The sequence below is a fragment of the Lissotriton vulgaris genome, chromosome 10, assembly GCF_964263255.1.
Source record: "Lissotriton vulgaris chromosome 10, aLisVul1.2, whole genome shotgun sequence".
NCBI lineage: Eukaryota > Metazoa > Chordata > Amphibia > Caudata > Salamandridae > Lissotriton > Lissotriton vulgaris.
Genome location: NC_141698.1, coordinates 65,202,834 through 65,223,521, shown reverse-complemented (window position 1 = coordinate 65,223,521; position 20,688 = coordinate 65,202,834). Strand labels below are relative to the sequence as shown.

General features: G+C 42.9%; 1 protein-coding gene across 3 annotated transcripts in view; it reads left to right on the top strand.

Annotated features, from left to right (window-relative positions):
- The window catches only part of TRAF7 (TNF receptor associated factor 7), a 183,420-nt gene extending 177,617 nt beyond the window's left edge, over positions 1-5,803 (top strand). For all 3 annotated transcript variants that reach the window (XM_086940486.1, XM_086940485.1, XM_086940487.1), the window contains one exon: positions 1,758-5,803. In XM_086940486.1, the coding sequence (XP_086796612.1) occupies positions 1,758-1,772 (15 nt within the window). In that variant the 3' untranslated portion in view covers positions 1,773-5,803. The remainder of the gene's footprint in view (positions 1-1,757) is intronic.
- The last annotated feature ends 14,885 nt before the right edge of the window (positions 5,804-20,688 follow it).

Here is a 20,688-nt window from a genome sequence, read left to right as displayed (position 1 = left end):
TCGCTACGGAGGGTTAGCGAGCTGCAGGCGCTCACCATCCAAGAACCCTTTTTCCAGGTGCATGCTAACAGGGTGGTGCTCCGCACTAACCCTAAATTCTTACCCAAAGTGGTGTCCCAATTCCACTTAAACCAGACAATTGAATTGCCGGTGTTTTTCCAAAACCCAGAAACGCTGGCGGAGCGCATGCTCCACACCCTTGATGTTAAGAGGGCCTTGATGTATTATGTAGACAGGACAAAAGATTTTCGCAAAACCAAGCAGCTTTTTGTTGCTTTTGCCACTCACCACAAGGGAAACGCTATCTCTAAAGCAGGGATTGCTAGGTGGATAGTGAAGTGCATTCAGATCTGTTACGCTAAAGCTAAGCGCACTCTCACTATCCCACCGAGGGCCCACTCCACCAGGAAGTTGGGGGCCTCTATGGCTTTCCTAGGTAACATTCCCTTAGAGGATATCTGTAGAGCAGCCACATGGTCTACCACACATACTTTCACTAAACACTACTGTGTAGACGTACATTCCAAACAACAGGCAGCTGTTGGTCAGGCTGTTCTAAAAACGCTTTTTCAGACTGCTGCAGCTGGCACGGGCGGCCGCCGTTAATGGAGGGACTGCTATGTATTCTATGCACAGATATGAATTCAGCAGCCCACATGCCTCGAACTGCAAATGCTACTTACCAGTATGCATCTGTTCTTGGCATGTAGGGCTGCTGACATTCATATCGCCCACCCTCCTCCCCGGCGCCTGTAGCAGCTGCAGAATTCATTCATTTACATACATATGCTCATAGCATGGTCATCACTCACATTCTTCACTCCATCTCTGCCAATGGCTAAAAACAATCTGGGGATGGAGGCGATGCCCATGCGCACTGTAGTCCAGGGGAGGAGCCACCTATCTCGTGATACTTCGAAGACTCTTCCAGGACAACAATGTGCAATCATCCGGACCCAACACTAGGTGGCGATCTATGCACAGATATGAATGTCAGCAGCCCTACATGCCAAGAACAGATGCATACTGGTAAGTAGCATTTGCAATCTGTTGTAACAGGAGGTTGCTGGGATGTGAAAGCTGAGAGGGATCTGTTGTGAATGGAGACAGCTGAGACGTGATGGTGTCACAGTACTTTTGTTGACATCAGTATAGAGTGACTGAAGTCATGAGACATCTGCTGCAGTTGGGGGACAGCTAATGGGTGATATTGCAAGTGGAGACAGTGAAGAGTTGACAGTATAAGGCATATGTTGCTGTGGCCAACAGACAGGTGAACCTATGAAATTTCTCTTATAGTTGGGGGCTATCTGAGAGAAGGTGAACTGTGCCTTTTGTACATGGGGGCAACTAAAAGGTGAAGGCATAAGGCATCTGCTGTTGCCAGCAGCAGCTAGGGGATTTACATTTATGAAACCTCTCTTGTATGGGGGGGCCAGCTGAGAAGTGAAGGTTTTGGACACCTGTGTACAAGGCATCTGTTTGTGGTGTCAACTGAGGTGAAGTTTGAGACATCTGCTTAGGTAGAGGACTTCTGATAGATGGAAAGATATGAAGCATATTTTCCTGGGAAGGAGCTGAGAGATTAAACATGTTTGTAGTGGAGAGCAGATAGGAGAGGTTAAGTTATGAGCCATCGGTGTACAAAGGTTTTTTTATTGTGTGTGGAGCTTTTTTTCCCTGTGTTGTTGTGATGTGCTGTTTCTCTCAGACGTATTCTCCACTAATGCCCTTTCTTTCACTGTCCCTTTCTTCAGGTTTGGACCTGCTAATAGACATTGACATACCATTCCTCAGACTCCGTTACCAAATAATTTCCTCTGCCTTCATTGGGTGGGCCTGGTTATGATACAGACAGCGGAATTCTACGTATTTGCACACGTCGCGGTCATCTCGAAGGCGTTCCTTTGTAGAGGATCTCTGCTAGGTGCCATAATTTGCCAGTTTGACAATGCCACCCACTTCTGCAAGAGACTGTGGAGCAGGCCAAAGACAGATGCCTCAGAGCACCAAAACTATTTTAATCAAATGAAGAGGAATGTTCTGTTTGACTGTAATTGCTAGAATGAACATGGCATTGTTTTGAAGCCAGCGGCTAGACTTGTGCAATAGGACAGTCGGACATCGATTGTGCACACACTCCAACCTTGGATGGCCATGTCTTGTTGGCCAAAACTACCTTGCTGCTAATAAGTGCCAGCTTGAGGTGCTGCTTTTTACCCAGCTGCAGCCTTCCACGGATTCAGATTGAAATGGTGTCAGATAAACGCCAAAACGAGACCAGAGGAAATCAAGCAATGCAAACAACGCCTTATCACCTCTTTGGAACAGACCCATCCGACTGGACTGTGCTGCTTTGCGCATACACTGCAACCGCATCACGCTTGCGCAAACCTGCTTACAGGGCTCCAGACGTGCAATCGTGGAGACCAGCAATCATATTTTTACACCCTGAGCAAAAACACCATTGCTAAAAGTAATTTGAAAGTATATCTAGTGCAAGCACGCCCTGCTGGTGACACTTTAGTTATTACACGCAACCCTCATCATTATGCTCATTATTGCCAATCCGCATTTTCATGTGCTAAAACTCAAAATTGCAGTCATGTGTTTTCACACTCTTTCTTCAAGCTCACTGGTAATGTGTGTTAAAGCACGCTTACAATTGTCTGCTCAAACTCAAATATTTACACAGTTACGTAGGTATCTGCCATTTATATTCATAAATAATAGTTTTGTTAGGCTACAATCACATGTTTCTACCGACTGAGATAAAATGGGGTGTGTTGACACTGCTCCAAAGGCCTACCACAGCCTCCATTGGTCTGACTGTAACCACAAAACAAAATTGGGATTGAATTATGATTTTTGCCACTCACGGTCTCCTTAGAAAGATACAACTTTGGAAGCAGCTAGTAAGGAATTGTCAGCAGATGAAGTACAATTGGTGAAAAACAAGTTATGAAGCCCCCTGTTTAGATAGGCCCGAGCATGCGCACCAACATAAGTGCCATCTGCCAAATGTTAGCTTACTGAAGCAGGCTCCACACCCTTAGAGAGCATCTGATATGTGTTTGTACACATTAATAGCATATAAGTCTGGCTGACTTAACAGGGCTCCCCAATACAGCATGTGATATATATATGTAGAGACCCCAGCTTTCCATATGAGTGAGGTTCCAAGTCAGTAGTGCTATATCATGGAAGAGACCACTCTCTGTTACTGTCTCAATAGGTCTAGTGATGTCTCTTGAAAATGTCCACTCTAGTGCCATGATGCTCAGATAATGCAACCCTGTGGGATGATGTTCACTAAAATAGTTAAAGTACCTTAGGCCTCTGTGGATAATGGATCAGTTTGCATGCTTCTGCTTCAGCACTCCTTCCCCCTATGGCTGACAAAGAGCTACTTCTTGATTAAAAACTGATGGCATTCTCAGCCACTCTTGCCTGTTTCCATTTTATGGGTCTTTCTTGCACTCTTTTAATTAATTTGATAGCCCGTTAAATACGGGTTGATCAGTGCCATCCCGATACTTAGATGCAAATTCTGTGGTAGGACATAAAACACTTGACTTAGTGAGCCAAGCATGTGAGGTAAACAACTCCAGGATAAGGCAGAACACCATAGAATGGCCAGTGCAGCTGAAGCCGCAGAACAGTTTTAAAGACTTTGTACACATATTAATAAAGTTTATTTGTACCTAGATAAGACATCGCATTGAAAACGTGTGAATGTATAGCATCCTTAGTGATTTGTTAGTCACTGAAAAGATAACAAATATATCTTATTTAGGTTATATTTGGTTGCCATATCTATTGTCCTATACATGCATCGGTCTCTGAAACACCACTTTAGTGAAAAATATGTGTTGTTCAACAGGACACTAGGTTCAGCCTTATGCAAATACCCAACTAATGCAGTTCCTTTACAAAACCTGCACCAACATATTCATGTATTTGCAATCACAAGGTAGGTTTAGGAAGCAAACTTTGACACAAATAAACTTCCAACATATACATGCTTCTATTTGCAGCTGGTGTTTGCAACACATATTGTGCATTACTTTCAGCATCTAGGGGTTGGGGTTCAGAATTACTATGTGGACTTGGAAAGTTCTGAGTGCAGAACCCTCATGATGCTAGACACCAGAGGCCCTTTAGCAGGTTAGATTATGTTTTATCTGCTAATTGTACCCCAACTACTAGAAGCTGGAAGAAATGCACTGCTTGTGAATCTACACCACTAAAAGCTTCAAACTAAGTGTTAAAGGTTAATAACATTGTCCTTCTCTACCATGGGGTGCTTCTTAGATTGTAAACTTCTTTCTCAGTGAATGAGTGAATTTCAGACAAGTTTTTATAGTCCGTTTTAAACATTTTATATTATTTCAATGCAGTTTTATGCGCTCCGCTTTTATATGTGCTGTACACACTGATGGGTGCCCAATGGGCACTGTCCTTTGCAGCAGCAGTCACATTATTCAGTGCACTAAATTATTGGTAACATGTATACATTGGAACAGTTTGTTTTTGGGACTGTGTTATGTACTATTGTGAACAATCTGACATTTGTAACAAGAACATGTAATTAGTTATGGGAGTGGATATGGCTTGCATGCCTTGGCATTAGTGAGCCATCAAGCATTGCTAAGCTCTGCTCAGTACCCCCTTCAGAGCTGGATTTTTTGGTAATTTTCTTATACTTGGTTTGGCAAAAATGTGTAAAGTGACTGAGTGATTACTCAAATAAGTGATTCTTTGGGATCCTGTTTACACTGCAAAACCTTTAACAGGGATCATGGGTCCCTGATTCATGCTCAGGTGGTTCATAGTAGAGGAATTCTGGGATGTGATCAGCCGTTTGGACATCCGACCTTACAGACATTTTCCTTCATGTTTGGTACAAGGTTAATAAATGGTCCAGACCAGTTTTTCTTTCCATTCTCCGACCGCCCAATTCCGACCACTCAATGTAAATCAGACTCAAATTTATCCTGATCAGAGTTTATTACTGTTACCAGTTTTCCTTTCCATTTTCCGACCACCCATTATAAATCCGACTCAAATTTAGCCTGATCAGAGTTCATTACAGTTGTGCAGCTTGCTCAATGATGTTATAGAAACGAGGGATAGGTCTCTATTTCCCAGTGGGCAGGTGTCAAATTCACTAAAACCACCATATTCGCTCTCCGCTCTCTTTTGGCTGAATGGTCCAGAAATGAGTACAGTTATACACACATGAGGGTTCTGGTCATGCCTATCCGTTGGGTGTACAGGGGAAGCCTTCGCTGCTAATAATGGACTTCCGTCTGCAGTGCAATGAAGGCCAGCACCATCAGTGAGCACTCCGAGGATTTTTCGCTCTGTGGTAATAAACAAATATATGTTTAATGTAGCCACATACGTAAACTCACATACCAGTACCATGATAGTTCCATACACACATGGTTGTATACATTCAACCTGCTTATAGCTAAAGTAAACAATTATTAGGTCTCTGATTTAATCTTACATAAATAAATGCATTTATAAATTTATATACATGCACTCCTTAGTTCATACACGTGTACCAAATTGTAGCCTTTGGTCGACTGGTTATATATATTTAATTTTGAGGATTTTCATGAAATGTGTTGACAGGTACGATTTTTAATGCCGCAATTTATCTTGTAAATCAAGTTATTAAGAAAAAAGCCCTCTTTCCACTGTCATGATCTCTGGATTAAAGCGGAAAAATCGTGGTTGTATTTTTACCCAACTTTTTGTACTGTTTTTAAGTGTAATAAAGTTTTAACTATTTCTTCCTTGTTGGTTGAGCCTGAAAAGAGATGTGTGATGCTTATGCAAATTGAGTGTGTTGACAGCATTGGTTGGAGCTGAAATTCTTTAATTTCCATCTGAGACAGTGCCCTCTGTTATGCGGTATGTGTTTATTGCTAATAATCGAATTTCCTGGAATTTAGGACGACCTTGTGCGTTTTGTTTATCAGCATTGCTTTGATCATCTGAACACCCCACCTACTTCCATTGTGTGGTCTTCCCATTGATTTTTTTTTTAATACAAAAAATATATTTGTGATGTACAAAAGTGTAGAGGACGGAGGTTCCATCCTGGACCACGATCTGGTCAATTTTGGCTTTACTTTCGGCCCCCAGCGAGTAACACTGGGTATTTACATTTCCATCAGATATTAAGCGAAGTAACAATATACCTTTCACATGGCAGTCTACAAAAAAAAAAATATTTAAATGCTTTAGAAACAATTGTACAGTGGTATTGTGCAGCACAGGATCATTACCCTGATCTATCATAGTAAAAAACAACACATTTACTCATCGGAAAACTTGTATGTTCTCTAACTTCCACATGAGGATAAAATCAAGGGGGGCAATGTAACAACATAATTGTAATATTCACATTCTCACAACCACTGCCAACCTTCTTTTATCAATCCTAGGAGTCATATTTCATAATCTTGGCGCTGTTGCAAATTTCAGATTAAATCCATTCTGTGGGTTGGGCAATGAGCACTGGAGACTGATAACATAGTTTTTGTATTCAGACAAAACTTTAAAAAATAAAATGATTATTGTAATAAAGTTTGTAACAAAAAAGACATGGTGCATAAATAACTCTAGAACAAAAGGTGTTTCGGCTGCTTGTGTAATAAGAAAAAGAACAAACTGGTTTTGTACCAAATCGTATCCCTCTTCCCACATTCAGAAAGCTGAGAAGTTCCTAGCGTGTGTTTCTGTAGATGCATATGCTCTGCATACTCCTGTCATCTAATGCTAGGCTCGGACATTTGGAAGTTGTTTTTCCCCCGGAGAAAGTCTTTTGAGTCATGGGATGCATTTTGACTCCTCCCTAGTTGGCTATGCACAGGGTTACCCCTCGTCTACTATTACGCACACAATGAAACTGATGCCTTTTCATAATTGTCATGAGTACCACGCAAAGCACCTGAGACCCAATTGGCATGAGTATGTAATCTCTTCCCGACCACGACAATACCTCATGTGATGCCTACCTCACATTTTTTTATATATATATATATATATATATAACCTTTCAATACAACTGAGGGGCGTTGGGAACATCAAAAGATGCAGCGGCAGCCTTTGGAGATAGTATTTAGTATTTGTCCTTGGCATTTGGTGCCACTACTGCAGCAGCACTCTTTACCCGCCTTGTTGTGAATGCTAGTTACTGTCACAATGATAATGTCTGCACAAGAGACATTAAAGCGCATAGCTTTAAGTATGGGCTTGCAATGAGCCATGTTAAATGAAAACATAACCCTAACCAAAATAAAATAGAATGGTTCACTAACCAGCATTTTTAGCAGAAGGATGTGGGGAAATTTGAGGGTTTGAGATCTACAGAGATAGAAGAGGCTAGTGTGTGTTTGCTGTGAGTGTTCTAAAACGGATAACTAATACTGGAACAGCACTCAAGCAGAGAATTAGTAGCTCTGATCGGAAGGCTCTACTGAAAGTGAACACCAGTAGAACAGAGATTTGACACTGACCAGGCTTAGAAGTCTCCCTAATCTCAAGTTACATTCACAAGTCAGAAAGTGTGGCTTTATGAATATAGAGAAGAGGACTTTAAGTGAAGGTTGTGAGAGAATAACCTTAGTCTGTTGGGATTTGTGGGAGTGGTTGGTGGAAGAGAGACCAATATATTCGTTAATAAATGTCAGTGGACTGTGGTGCTTAAAGACATATTATAAGCCTCTTTTTATAAAGTTTCTTTCTGATAGAGACTTCTTACTGCAGATTCTCCACCTTAGAATATTTTCCGGGCATCAGACAGAATGCCGAACGTTGTGAGCAGGAACTCTATGTATGCACCGGTAGGTGGCATCGATCGGCCGTGTCCGAGTCATCCTGTCGGAAGTGACATTGCTGTGACCATATAAGCACCATACCTGCATGCTGGCATCCGTTTTTCTCTTTCTGCAACAACTGCTCGTATCCAGAGACCTTCCTCTGTCTTTTTTTGCCTCTTTTTTTCCAAACATTTTCTCGTCTTTTTTCCAAAAAGTTTTTTAAGCTTTGGTCCCTGTGTGCTAGGGACATGTCTCCCAACAAACTGTGTGAAGAATGTCACCGACAGATGTCTATCTCTGACTCACATTTGGTTTGCCTGTGGCCGAGCCATGACCCCAAGGCTTGCTTCAACTACAAGCCCATGAAGCCGAAAGCGATTCAGGAGCGAGCATTGAAGCACTTGGCGGCGTGGTAGAAGAAGGCTCCTCGCTGCTCCCGTGGGAGATTTGGAGGCCGTTCCTGTAGCAGTTCCTTCAGACGATCATCTTCATGATCCAAGACCTCTTCCTCCAAGTCGGGTAAGTCCAAGAAGTAAAAAAAGAAGTTGAAACATTCTTAGACTTCCCTGTCCAAACGCTGTGCTTCTAGACCACACTCCCGCAAACCACCTGCTGAGCCAGTGTCTGGGCCCCCTTGCCCTACCCCGAGTTCCCTGGAGCCAGTGCAACACCAGCCCTATGTAAGAATTTCACAACAACATGCATGCCACTTTTGGCCTGCTGACTCCTACTGGTGTACCTATAGGCCCCATAGTCCCATGTGATGCCACTACTCCATTACCACCAGCGGATTCACCCCAACTCCAGCCAGGCCCTCTGGATCGACACCCGATCTGGACTGTTTCCATCACTGGTGCCTTCTTCCATCCCTGCTCCTTCCATTCCAGCAATGTCACAGATGCCACAGGCCCCATTCAATTACGAGTCTGTCCTTCATGAATCCAAGCAGGTGCCCCATCATCTTCAGATGATGCTGAAAGCATCTATTCACTCATACGTGTAGCCAGAACATTTAGCACCTCTCTGGTTACATGCCACAACCCTGATAGAGTATCACAAGGTCAAAAGTATACCTAGGGGACTCCGGATTGCCCTAAAAACCCATGCTATTTAAATTCAATAAATCATTCATGGCACACTGGTATGCCATTCTGAATAAATGTTCATCGGACTTGATTTTATTGATAAAAGAAGAATTATCCAGGATTTTGGGGGAACTAACCACGGAAATCCAGAACTTGCAAGAGGAAATCACGAAACAAGTGAACCCGGAAGATTGGTCCAAAACCCTTAATGATATTAACACCAGACTAGACCAACATGCAAAGGAAGTGCACGATCGGAAATTACGTAAATTTAAGCGTGATACTATCGATTATAAACTCGACGAAGTGTACACATGGGCAGAGGCATACGCCCAGAAGAAAGAAATTTTTCAGAAAACCAGGGATAAACTCCTCAGATGAAAGCATAGCAAACAACCAGGATTTATCTATGCAGAGACCTCCAGCACCAGTCTTCCAGACAACCTCTTCAGGAGCTCAGAGTGTGGAGGGACCGTCAGGCAGCGCTAAGCAGTCTTTTTTGGAACAGGGTCGTGTCACGAATCACCCGCCGGACAAAGAGGATCTTTCATGGGTCAACGAACAAGTAGGGGAAAAGGCAAAAAAAAACACAAACATCCAGGCCACAATGCAATCTGAAGAAGACAGTAACCTAGTGATGAACATATTGCATAGTGTTTTAAAGCAAGAAGAAATAGTGGTACTTAACAAAGGCATGTCCTTCATTCCAACATATACCTCTAATGCTCTGGAAACCGAGATAGCGTTGTTCAAATTCTTACCGAAGTTACGTTTAAGGTGGTTTTTTCACACTTGTCCCACAACATCAACATCTATTGAAACTCAAGACATTCCGACCCAAAAGTTATTTATGGCACCAATATCACATAAAAGTCTGGATACTTTTGAACTTCTTGTTAAAGATTTGCAGCACATCAGATATCGACAATCCACACATTGCAATTTGAACTCACACGAACAAAATTTTCTAAGGTCACTAAGCACAGACAACAGCTTGATATTTCAACCAGTGGACAAGGGTGGAGACATAGTCTTAATGGACAAGGCATTCTATGATCGCAAGGTGGAGGAGCATGTACAAGACAATGATACATACATTTTACTTACAGCTGATCCTACCAAGGAAATTTAGAAGATTTTGGAACTAATTCTATACCATGCAGTAGACATTGGGGTGATCATGGACAACATCAAACGATATTTAACATCTTCCAATCCTCAAGTGCCTCATCTATACATGCTACCTAAGATGCACAAAGACACGGCTAATCCCCCATTCCGCCCCATCGTCGCGGGGTGTGGTTCTATCCATGAACACATTTGTCGTTTCATTGATTTTCATTTACCACCCTTGGTTCAAGCATGGAGTATGTACGTAAAGGACACCACAGATTGCTTAATCAAATGACAAAGCATTCAAAAACTATTCAATAAATACGTCCTATTATGTACCTTTGACGTGGTATCATTATACGCTTCAATCCCACATGGAGAAGGGTTAGAAGCAGTGGAGTGGAGAATTCTCAACAGCCATCTTGAACAGGACCATGGTGTCTTCTTGTTGGAACCACTGGCATTCAGTTTATACCACAACTACTTCTCCTGGGAAGGGAAATTTTATCTACAGCGCACTGGAACCTCAATGGGCTTTCCCGGGGCCCCGTCATACGCAAATACTTACATGGCAGCATTTGAGGACAAACAAATCCTACACAATGAACATGGGAAACATCATCTCATCATGTATATGAGATATATTGATGACATTCTGATCTAACACTATTGGAAGACAATATCGCTAAACTCAAATCAATGCAACCCACAAATACAATTCACCTTTAACATCAATGCACATAAATTCAATTATTGGATTTAGAGATCAGGAACACGGGCAAAGGATTGGAAACTTCAGTATACTGCAAACCGACGAATAAGAATAATGCTTTTACATTTTTCTAGTTTCCATCCGTTTTCTTTTAAAAAACACCTTCCGGTTTCTCAATTCACTAGGATTAAAAGAATTGCCTCAAATCCAGAAGAATCCGAGATATTGATTTCAAAATCAAATGGAAAGGTATCAACAACGTGGATACCCGTCTGATATTCTGGATGACGCTAAAACGTTAATACACACCAGGAATAAGGAAGACCTGTTGAACAGGCAACCAAGGATGAAAAACAAACGTGAAGTTTTTGTTCTAAAACATTCAGTGGAAGCAGCAAAAATCAAGAATATTGTAAGGAAAAGGTGGGAAATAGTTGAACAGGAACCTGACTTTGAGAACATATTCATGGGGAAAACACTTTTTGCACATACTCAATCAAATAATTTAAGAGAACTTTTCAAACCCAGAGGAACACAAACACTTCAATCATTCAAAGGCATGAAAAAATGCTTCAACTGCGGCCAAAGCGGTAATGTCATAGTGGGGAATATCTTTCATCATCCACATACAGGCAAGCCTGTAAAACTGAAATACAATGGAGATTGCAACACAGAGAGTGTGATATATGCGATACTTTGTCCATGTGGACTGGTTTATGTAGGGAGAACAGCAAGAAAATAAAAAATGTGCATTATTGAACATAAAAGTCGGATACGTAATCACAACCAGCACTCTTGTCTAGCTACACATTGGGCAGAAGCCAAACGGCATACTCCAACTGAGATTTACAATTATGGAACACATCACACAGCACAGACGGGGATTGTAGGCAACACTACAAAATTGGCCCAAAGGGATACATTTTGGATTAAACATCTCAATACTATTATTCCGAAAGGGCTGAATGATCATTATGAAATGCTTTATTTTCTATAAATCAGAAATGTTTACATATACAATTGTGATACTTCATCTTGTTGTGAGATATTTCATAATTCATGTGCACTGTAACATTATGGACTGATGTAAATTTGTACTTGTGCCCACTTTCGCATGTTTCTCTTGCTTTAATTCCTTGATTGATTTTCACATCCTCCCTTAATTTGATGTTTTTCATGCAGAGTCATAGATCGGATGTTCTTTTTGTCCTCTATGCTTTAGGGAGTGTTCGACACATTAGGATGCTGTGGTTATCTTTGGTTTATTCCTCTGGTAATTTCACTCCGCACGTTACAATCGATATATTTGTTTAGGAATTGGCAGCAGCCGATTACGATTGGTATATTGCTATTTCACGGTCTTTAAGATTGACTCTTAGAAGTTAGAGTACAACATGTGTCAGTAAAGCTTTAACAAATTGTATCACTTTTCCACATCTGCTACGTGATTAAACCGTCATCTTAAAGTGACAGAGAGGTTAGTTTACACGCAAGCAGGTCGGCGGCATTTATCTCCTAATGAGTAAACGCCCGGTGACGGTCGCTGAGGCTTTGTTGAATCGTTGAACTTCTCGTGTATCGTTGAACTTCTTATCTTTGGGTAAATGCGATTCTGATTAGTTAATACTTAGTATCTAGGAAGCTCATTGGCACTTTGATTGCCTCCTCATGAAACATTTAACTTGTATTTACAGAGCACTCTGTTCGAAGATAACACGACAACACTAAGGAAACAAACACTCTCGCGTTTTTAGGTCTCGCCTGTCGATGCGCATGCGCATCGAGCAAGGCGAGAGTATTGGCACTTATCCGCTCTTTATCCACACTGCAAGGAATCGTGGCGATTCCTTGCAGTGCACGATAAATTTAAGCTCAATGCGCATGCGCATTGAGCTTAAATGCGCGTGCACATGCCCCCAGCCGCCTACTCTCTCTCTCAGCCTTCCCACAACTCCGCCCCCTCACTACTTGATTGCACGGCCGCTAGGCCGTGCCTCCCCTACTCTCCTCCCCCCTCCTCCTCTCCTCCCATGCCTGCCTGCCTGCCTCAACTCTCCGCCTCCCGATCTTTTCCTAGCTCCTGATCTTCTCCTGCCGGGGTTCCGATTTCCCTTGCACCCCCGATCGTCCCCTGATTTCCTCTTGTTTTAGAAAGTCACTCTACTCTTTCTGTCCCCTTAATATCCATTTCCTGCCTCTGACCACCCTACCCTTTGATGTCTAAGACCCTGTGACTCGCAGCGAGTGTGGATTTACAGCTCAGCCCCTCCCCCCTCCTCCTCTCCTCCCATGCCTGCCTGCCTGCCTCAACTCTCCGCCTCCCGATCTTTTCCTAGCTCTGTTGAGGTAGGCACAATTAGGCCGTTATTAAAAGCATAACTAAAAGGATCCCAATCACGTCAATTGTTTTTTATCAAGAAAACAACCTAGATACTTCAAATGTCATTCGCCACAAATACAAGAAGCTTTCCATTAAACACCTGCAATCATCCTTTCACAGGGGTTAGTTATAGGGATAAACCGTTCGTTCTAAAAAAACGCACAATTCCTGCCCATCTTCGCTCTCTTTGGCGGGTACAGCAACGCAACATCACACAAGGTGCTACAAGAAGGCAGCGCATAGGAAACCAAATCAACAGTGAGCAAGAAAAATACAAATACACACGAGTAGAGATAGTCATCCACGCTAAAAAGGGGAGGAGGTCTCATTTTTATGTTCATACACCAGCAGGGGGTGGTAGGATGCAAATCATGCACACTGCACGCACAATCCAATGTTTCACCCGTGGCGAATGAAATATGTTTTAAGAGAGTCGACAGCGTAAAGACATAGCAGTTTCAGATAAACACAGACACAGTACTGAACGAGGCGCCGAGGGCACATGAGCGCCTGCAAGGCATTGGTAAATACAATGCTTCTGGATGCTGCCAACATCTCCCCAGGGAATCCCCGATTCTGTTAGGACTAGCAGTGCACATATAGCGCTTTACCGAGACCCCAGTGTTAAGTGTGAGTGCAAAAACTCCCTGGCACAAATCACACTTTACAGCAGGTACCAGGTGGTCAGCGATTTGCTACCTATTAGGTGTCAAGGCTAATAATGGGGAATATGCCCATTAGTGGTACCGGCACTGTTTTAATTTACTTTTTTCTAAAGTTTTACTCTCACTGTTTGATCACCTGATCAAAGTTGGTGGGAGCAGAGCACCGGAAACACGAGCGAGCAACATTTCAGCTTGGTTTCTAGTCAGGAGTAGTGCAAAAAAAACCGGGAACTACTAACTAGCATAACCCGTAGAGTCTAAATGACCGCTGTGAACTCTCTCCCTTGTGGAAATAGCTTGCTGCTGCTAAATGTCTCTGTAGGAAGTTATTTTGATTTCTTGCATCAAATGGTGCCAGTACAGATGCCAGTCTCATGTCTGTCCGTTCCATGGTTTGCCATGCACCACCAGGCTAGAGAGCCCATCCCACACCGTTTTGCACTTTTATTGAAATGTGGCACCACTTAATGGTGCGCAGTAATGATGCTGCCTTAGCCTCACTTTAGTCTATATGTATGCACTGGCCCTCAGCAGTGAACAGAATATTCGTCGGGTGGTAAGAGGGAAAGAAGGCCTCTCTCTCCAAGTTGACCTGAACCTTCACAGTCACAGACGCCTCCTCAGAGGCGGAACTTCTGTGTAGTGGCACTAGAAGAAGTGCTTATTTTTCTCTGTGAAATTAATGGCATGGTAAGTGTGTGAGCACTTTTGAGAAATTGCATTTTACAACTGAGTTTTAAAATGACGTTCGGAAGCCCCCCCACCTTTCACTTCTGAAAGATATTGAGTCATTTGACACACAAAAATACTGACTGGAGCACAGAAGTGTGTTTTCACAACAAAGAACAGACGTTAATTGTTACAGCACTGTAGTTTTGCAGCAAAATTGAGTTTGCGATGCACTCGCTATTTTGGAGAGTTGCACTACAAAAGCAGAAAAGCTATGTTAGTGCAGAAACTGTAGCTGTAAAATTAGCGTGTTGTTCACCCCACTCACCCACACTGTACTAGAAACAATTCCTCATTAAAACATGAACTCCAACAAGCAATGTGGCGGCAGAAGGCAAGGCAAGGTGTGGACTACAAGATTACTGGCATGGCAGGCACAAATGATGCGTAAGTCTTTGCACATACATACCTAGAAGATCACCTCACACTCACTCACCCTCACCCTCTCTCACCCTCTACCCTCACTCACCCTCAATACCTCACCCTCACTCACCCTCCCTCACTCACCCTCACTCACCCTCACTCACCCTCACTCACCCTCACCCTCACCCTCACTCACCCTCACTCACCCTCACTCACCCTCACCCTCACTCTCACCCTCACTCGCCCTCACTCTCACTCACCCTCAACCCCTCACCCTCACTCACCCTCAACCCCTCACTCACCCTCACTCACCCTCACCCACCCTCACCCTCACTCACCCTCACTCACCCTCAACCCCTCACCCTCACACAGTGCAATAGGTCTCGGAGCATTTGAGTTAGAGCTTTTAGAAATGTTTATGGCTTTTTTTTTTAATTCTTTAGCATTGGCTACAGGAAACAAAAATGCTAAAGATTTACAAAAAAACCCATAAACAATTCTAAAAGCACTAACTCTAATGCTGCGAGACCTATTGCATTTCCAATGCTTGTTTTTCTGGTAAGCTGGTTGAACACAGGGGTTAGACAGAGTACTGTTCCCATTGCTTCATCACATTACTGATACATTGTGTTCACTTCAAAGACTTCGTTTTTAACATATGTGAGCCGATACTGAAAGTTAAAAATAAACTTTCATTCAGCAGGTATTTTAACATTTTTTCTAGTTGGCATGTTGGTTCGTACTCACATTGGAGGATGTAGTTAGTAATCAGTATCATTATTTACAGATTGTTTCTGTCCACATTAAGATTCCCTCGGCGACATTTGTTTCCGCGTTCACACCATCTCGAGGTATGCGTTCAATTTCACACGCATTAAAGCACCACATAGTTTTAACATCAAGCACTTTTTGGAACAATGTATAAGTATGATAGCATGTCATGTTATCTTTTTTTAGTTATTTTTTTTGCGTTTTTTCACTTGGTCACGTTTCTTTTAAAACTTGCATTCAAGTCTATTTAATGTGTCATATCTCATTCGAATTTACTCTGTATCTTGAATTTTCACATGTGGTGGTCGGCGACTTTCCTATTCTTTATTTCTTATATCACCCAAACCACATTTTTTTATTTCTCAACTCCGCTATTTTCAAACCACAGAAAGTGGCAGCAAGCACAAATGCTATATTACTTAAAAAAATGTTGTACATAGTAACATGTTATCCCTGTACAGACTTTTCATTCATTGTTAATTTTGCTGTTCCAGCAGAATGGTTGCGAAGAATGTTTGAGTAACAGAACATACTGAACAGACAAACCATAAGCCCCTGAATAAGGGATTCTTCCCGAAATGCATTGGGCGATTTCTGTTATTCGTTTGTAGCTTGATGAAGAAATCATATTGATGAAGCTTATACTGCATATGATGTAATATGCTTTGTTTGCAATGCAATTTGAATTGGTTTATGCAAATGATCACTTCTGAAATTCTAATTTGAAAAGATCATGGAATACATTGTCTGGCAATGACATAAAAAATAGAGAATTATGGTTTACATGGTTATTCTGATTTACAAAAGATTGAAACCGTAGGGACTATTGAACATTACGTTGAGTGAGCGGGTGGATTTCTTCCACACCTATCTTTAACCACCAGACCCCACCTACCTGTAGACTTAATGCCCATAGATCACCCCTTTCTTCCTGAAGGGGTAGATGAGGAGGAATGATTCGGACTCAGATATACAAAGCATTTTTCTGTAGAATTGCGCTTTTTGCGACCAGAGAAATTACTTTTCAAATATACAAAGTGCGATTCTGTTAATTGTTACCATATCACATTTTGCATTTGTGGTTCGGTATTTGGAAGGTGCCATGTTTAGGACATCCTGCCCAAATACTGAATCGGTATGGTATGTATTACTGTTTTGCGATTGCATTCCGAACGCAAAACCAATATTTTACCACCAGTTTTAAACTTGTGGTTACCCATTTGCAAAGGGGAAGGGGTCCACAAGGGACCACTTTCCCTTTGAAAATGTAAAAAAAGTTTTTTAAGAGCAATACTCTTGAAAAAAAAATTTACTTCAAGATTTAAATTGTTTCTTTTTAAACGCATCCTGTTTTCCTTTAAGGAAAACTGGCTGCAATAAAAAAAAAATGCTTTATTAAAAAGCAATCACAGATCTGGGGGCCTACTGACCTTAGCAGTCCACCATCCCTGTGATGGCTGTGATTCCTAATGGGTAGCAAATTTCACCCTACCTCATTAATATTGATGGGGTAGGTCGATTTGCGATCCAAAAGTAATCCCTAAATGAAATGCAATGTTTTATACATTAGGATAAACGATTTCCTAATAGCAATACAGAGAGAATCGCAATTAGAAAATCGGTATTCTTGATGTTTGCACATCTGGCCCTTTGTCCCCTAGAGGAGGACCGTGCAGAAAACGGGAATAAGGAGCTCAGTGATGCCCGTGGCCTGGACACCTCACTGTACTCTGGCATGGTTTTCCCTCCATGCCTTGTTTCTGAGGAAGGCGCATCCTTCGCCACTGTGATGTGCAATACGGCAGAGGTCCTTGTGCTGCCGGCTGTTGTCAAGACTGTCTTGACAGAGGTGCTTTATCCAGGAGCCAGTTTAGCTGTACTGCTGCTTCCCTTTAAAAAAGCCATCACTGACATACTCCTGGGGACCTAAGCCAAACTTTGCACAGGGGCTCCTGTGCATCGCCTGATTGATTTGCCCTAAGAGGCCCAGCTTTTCTCTCCCAGCACCCCTCACTGGACAGTAAATCTAAAAGGCAGGACACCTTTGGGCAGCGTATTTTCTCTTTCACCAGCCTAGCCTTATGGTTGCTGAATATCCCTCGCCTCTTGGGCCGATATTGGCATGTGTTTTGGGATTCGGTTGCATCGCTGCTTCCCATGCTTCAAGAGGAGGACTGAGGCATCCTCAACCAAGCCCTGGTGAATGGCTGAGATGCAGCTAAATTTACCAGTTCAGAAAAGGGGGTGGTGATGGACAGAGTATCTGAATTAAACAGAACACTCATACACAGTCAACAGATCAGGGCTTGATCCATCACCTTTTTTTTAGCTCACTGCACCATCCCAGCTCAGAATCTGGCTACATGCAAATTAGTCTGTCCCTGGCCCAGTGCATCATGGGAACAGTGCAGACCAAACTACCAAGCCAATTCTTATACTGGGAAGGAAACAATCTTCCGGGGACCGGTTTCTGGCATTACAGCCGTCTTCGGCCCGGCTTGCTGGAATCCTGATGGTGCAATGAGCAAGGGACTCACATCTGAGTATACCCTTCCACGCTTATGGTGGACAAAACAATTCAGAAAAGGGGGTGGTGATGGACAGAGTATCTGAATTAAACAGAACACTCATACCCAGTCAACAGATCAGGGCTTGATCCATCACCGTTTTTTAGCTCACTGCACCATCCCAGCTCAGAACCTGGCTACATGCAAATTAGTCTGTCCCTGGCCCAGTGCATCATGGGAACAGGGCAGACAAAACTACCAAGCCAATTCTTATACTGGGAAGGAAATAAGCTTCCGGGGACCGGTTTCTTGCATTACAGCCGTCTTCGGCCCGGCTTGCTTGAATCCTGATTGTGCAATGAGCAAGGGACTCACATCTGAGTATACCCTTCCACGCTTATGGTGGACAAAACGATTCAGAAAAGGGGGTGGTGATGGACAGAGTATCTGAATTAAACAGAACACTCATACCCAGTCAACAGATCAGGGCTTGATCCATCACCGTTTTTTAGCTCACTGCACCATCCCAGCTCAGAACCTGGCTACATGCAAATTAGTCTGTTCCTGGCCCAGTGCATCATGGGAACAGGGCAGACCAAACTACCAAGCCAATTCTTATACTGGGAAGGAAACAAGCTTCCGGGGACCGTTTTCTGGCATTACAGCCGTCTTCGGCCCAGGGGGGGGGGGGGGGGGGGGGGAGGAGGGGTAGTCCAATCATCTGAACTAAAATGTAATAGGTCACGGTATGGGAGGGTGTAAAGAGAACTGTGGGGATGAAAATCGAATGTCTAGCTGGGTCAAGATGTGCCACTAGGTCTTTGTACTTTTCTGGATAGCCCTAGCATGCTCTATTTCCTCCATGAGTGTTATAATCACACAAACCCGTTGTGGATATCCCTAACTAGCTTGAAACCGATATAATCGCGATGTCAGGGGGCACCCAAAGTGTACCCTCTTTTTTTTTTTTCTTTAGGTTACTGCTTCATCCACAAAGACTGCACCAGGCTGGTGGTGGTGGCAGAGTATTTTGAAGTCAGGAGCCTGTACCTTTTTATCTGTACCTCAGTGTGGGACTGCCTACCAGATCCCACCTGTCATGCTTTGTCAGGTGCTTCATCCTTTCCCTCCTGTATCCCTCCTAGACTACTCCTATACTTAATTTTTCTCCCTAATCCACTTTTAGAGACTCTCCTCATCTCCATCTCTCTATTCTCATCCCAAACCTCCTCCTGCTGCTATGATCCCCAGATAAATACTTTGGAGACCCTTCCCTCTTCTATCTTTCTGACATCCTTTTCAATCCAACTAACAGACTGGCATGTCCACCTCTCAAATTAATTCATTTTTCCCTGTACTAATCCCCCACTAATCCTTTTGGGGTTCGGGAGTAGTGCGCTACTCACCCAAAAAAGTGCTTTGCTGCCTTGTCAGGAGTATTAAGTGCTATATAAATGCAATTACAATGAATAAGGAATGTCTGAGTGTGCACGGTACGGATGATGTCCTTTTGGACATACTATCCTGCATGCACTTCTCTAGTCCCTTACCAGAACCCTGTGGGCCTGTGGGATGGAAGAGACAGCTCATTCATATTTAAATTGTCTGGGTTTTTCCCTGTGATGGTGAAACCCACCCCTCCCCCTGTCCTGCCTCTAACATCCCCTCTACAGTTGAGTCAATGACACGTCTACCAGAGCTAACCTAAACCAATTTCAGGAGGGCCAGCAGAACAATAATCCCCTGAATGTTGTCTTGGAGGGCAGGAGGAATGCTCCTCCAGGATTGTAGTAAACCTTTGAACATTCAAAAGGGGCACCATCCAGGCCTATTGTCCATAGGAGTGTAAGTACTGGCCTCCTCGGCTAGTACTTCGGTTGTAGGTCACTATGTCAGTTATTACAACGCATCCTTTACAAAAGGAGTCACTACTCCTGGTGGACTGACATAATGCAAGTATTGGGGTACGTTTGTAATTATGTGCAAATTCCAAAACAAAACCTCTGCTAAAAATAACACACACACACACACACACACACACACACACCCTTCCACTATGGGGAAAGAGTGTGTACGGGCTCAAGAATCCAAACATTGAGCCAGCTCAGGGGACAAAAGGAACCACACCCTATCCGAGCATATATGGCAACTTTAGTTGCTGCGCTTCTTTGTGTCACTTTGTAATTTTGTCCCCAAGAATTTATGGCCATTAAGTGACTGACTAGGGGCACCAAGAAAATGCCTCAAAAAGGCAAAGGTTCTAATTTAAGGATATTTATGACAACGTGTGTCTTTCCAATTCAACTGCAGCAGAAGAAAATTGGGAGAGAGAACCAGTGTGCCAGGGAACAGCACATGCAAAAGGCATTTGTTTAGAATATTGTATAAAAGAAACCATTCTAGGCACTATGAGAGTCATTTGTGAGTGGACGAGTGCGCTTAAACTAAGAAGAAGTGGGGCGGCCGTAACAGATGTACCGCAGCACAGACATGGCTCTGATAGGCCCTTACAGGGATTACTTCAC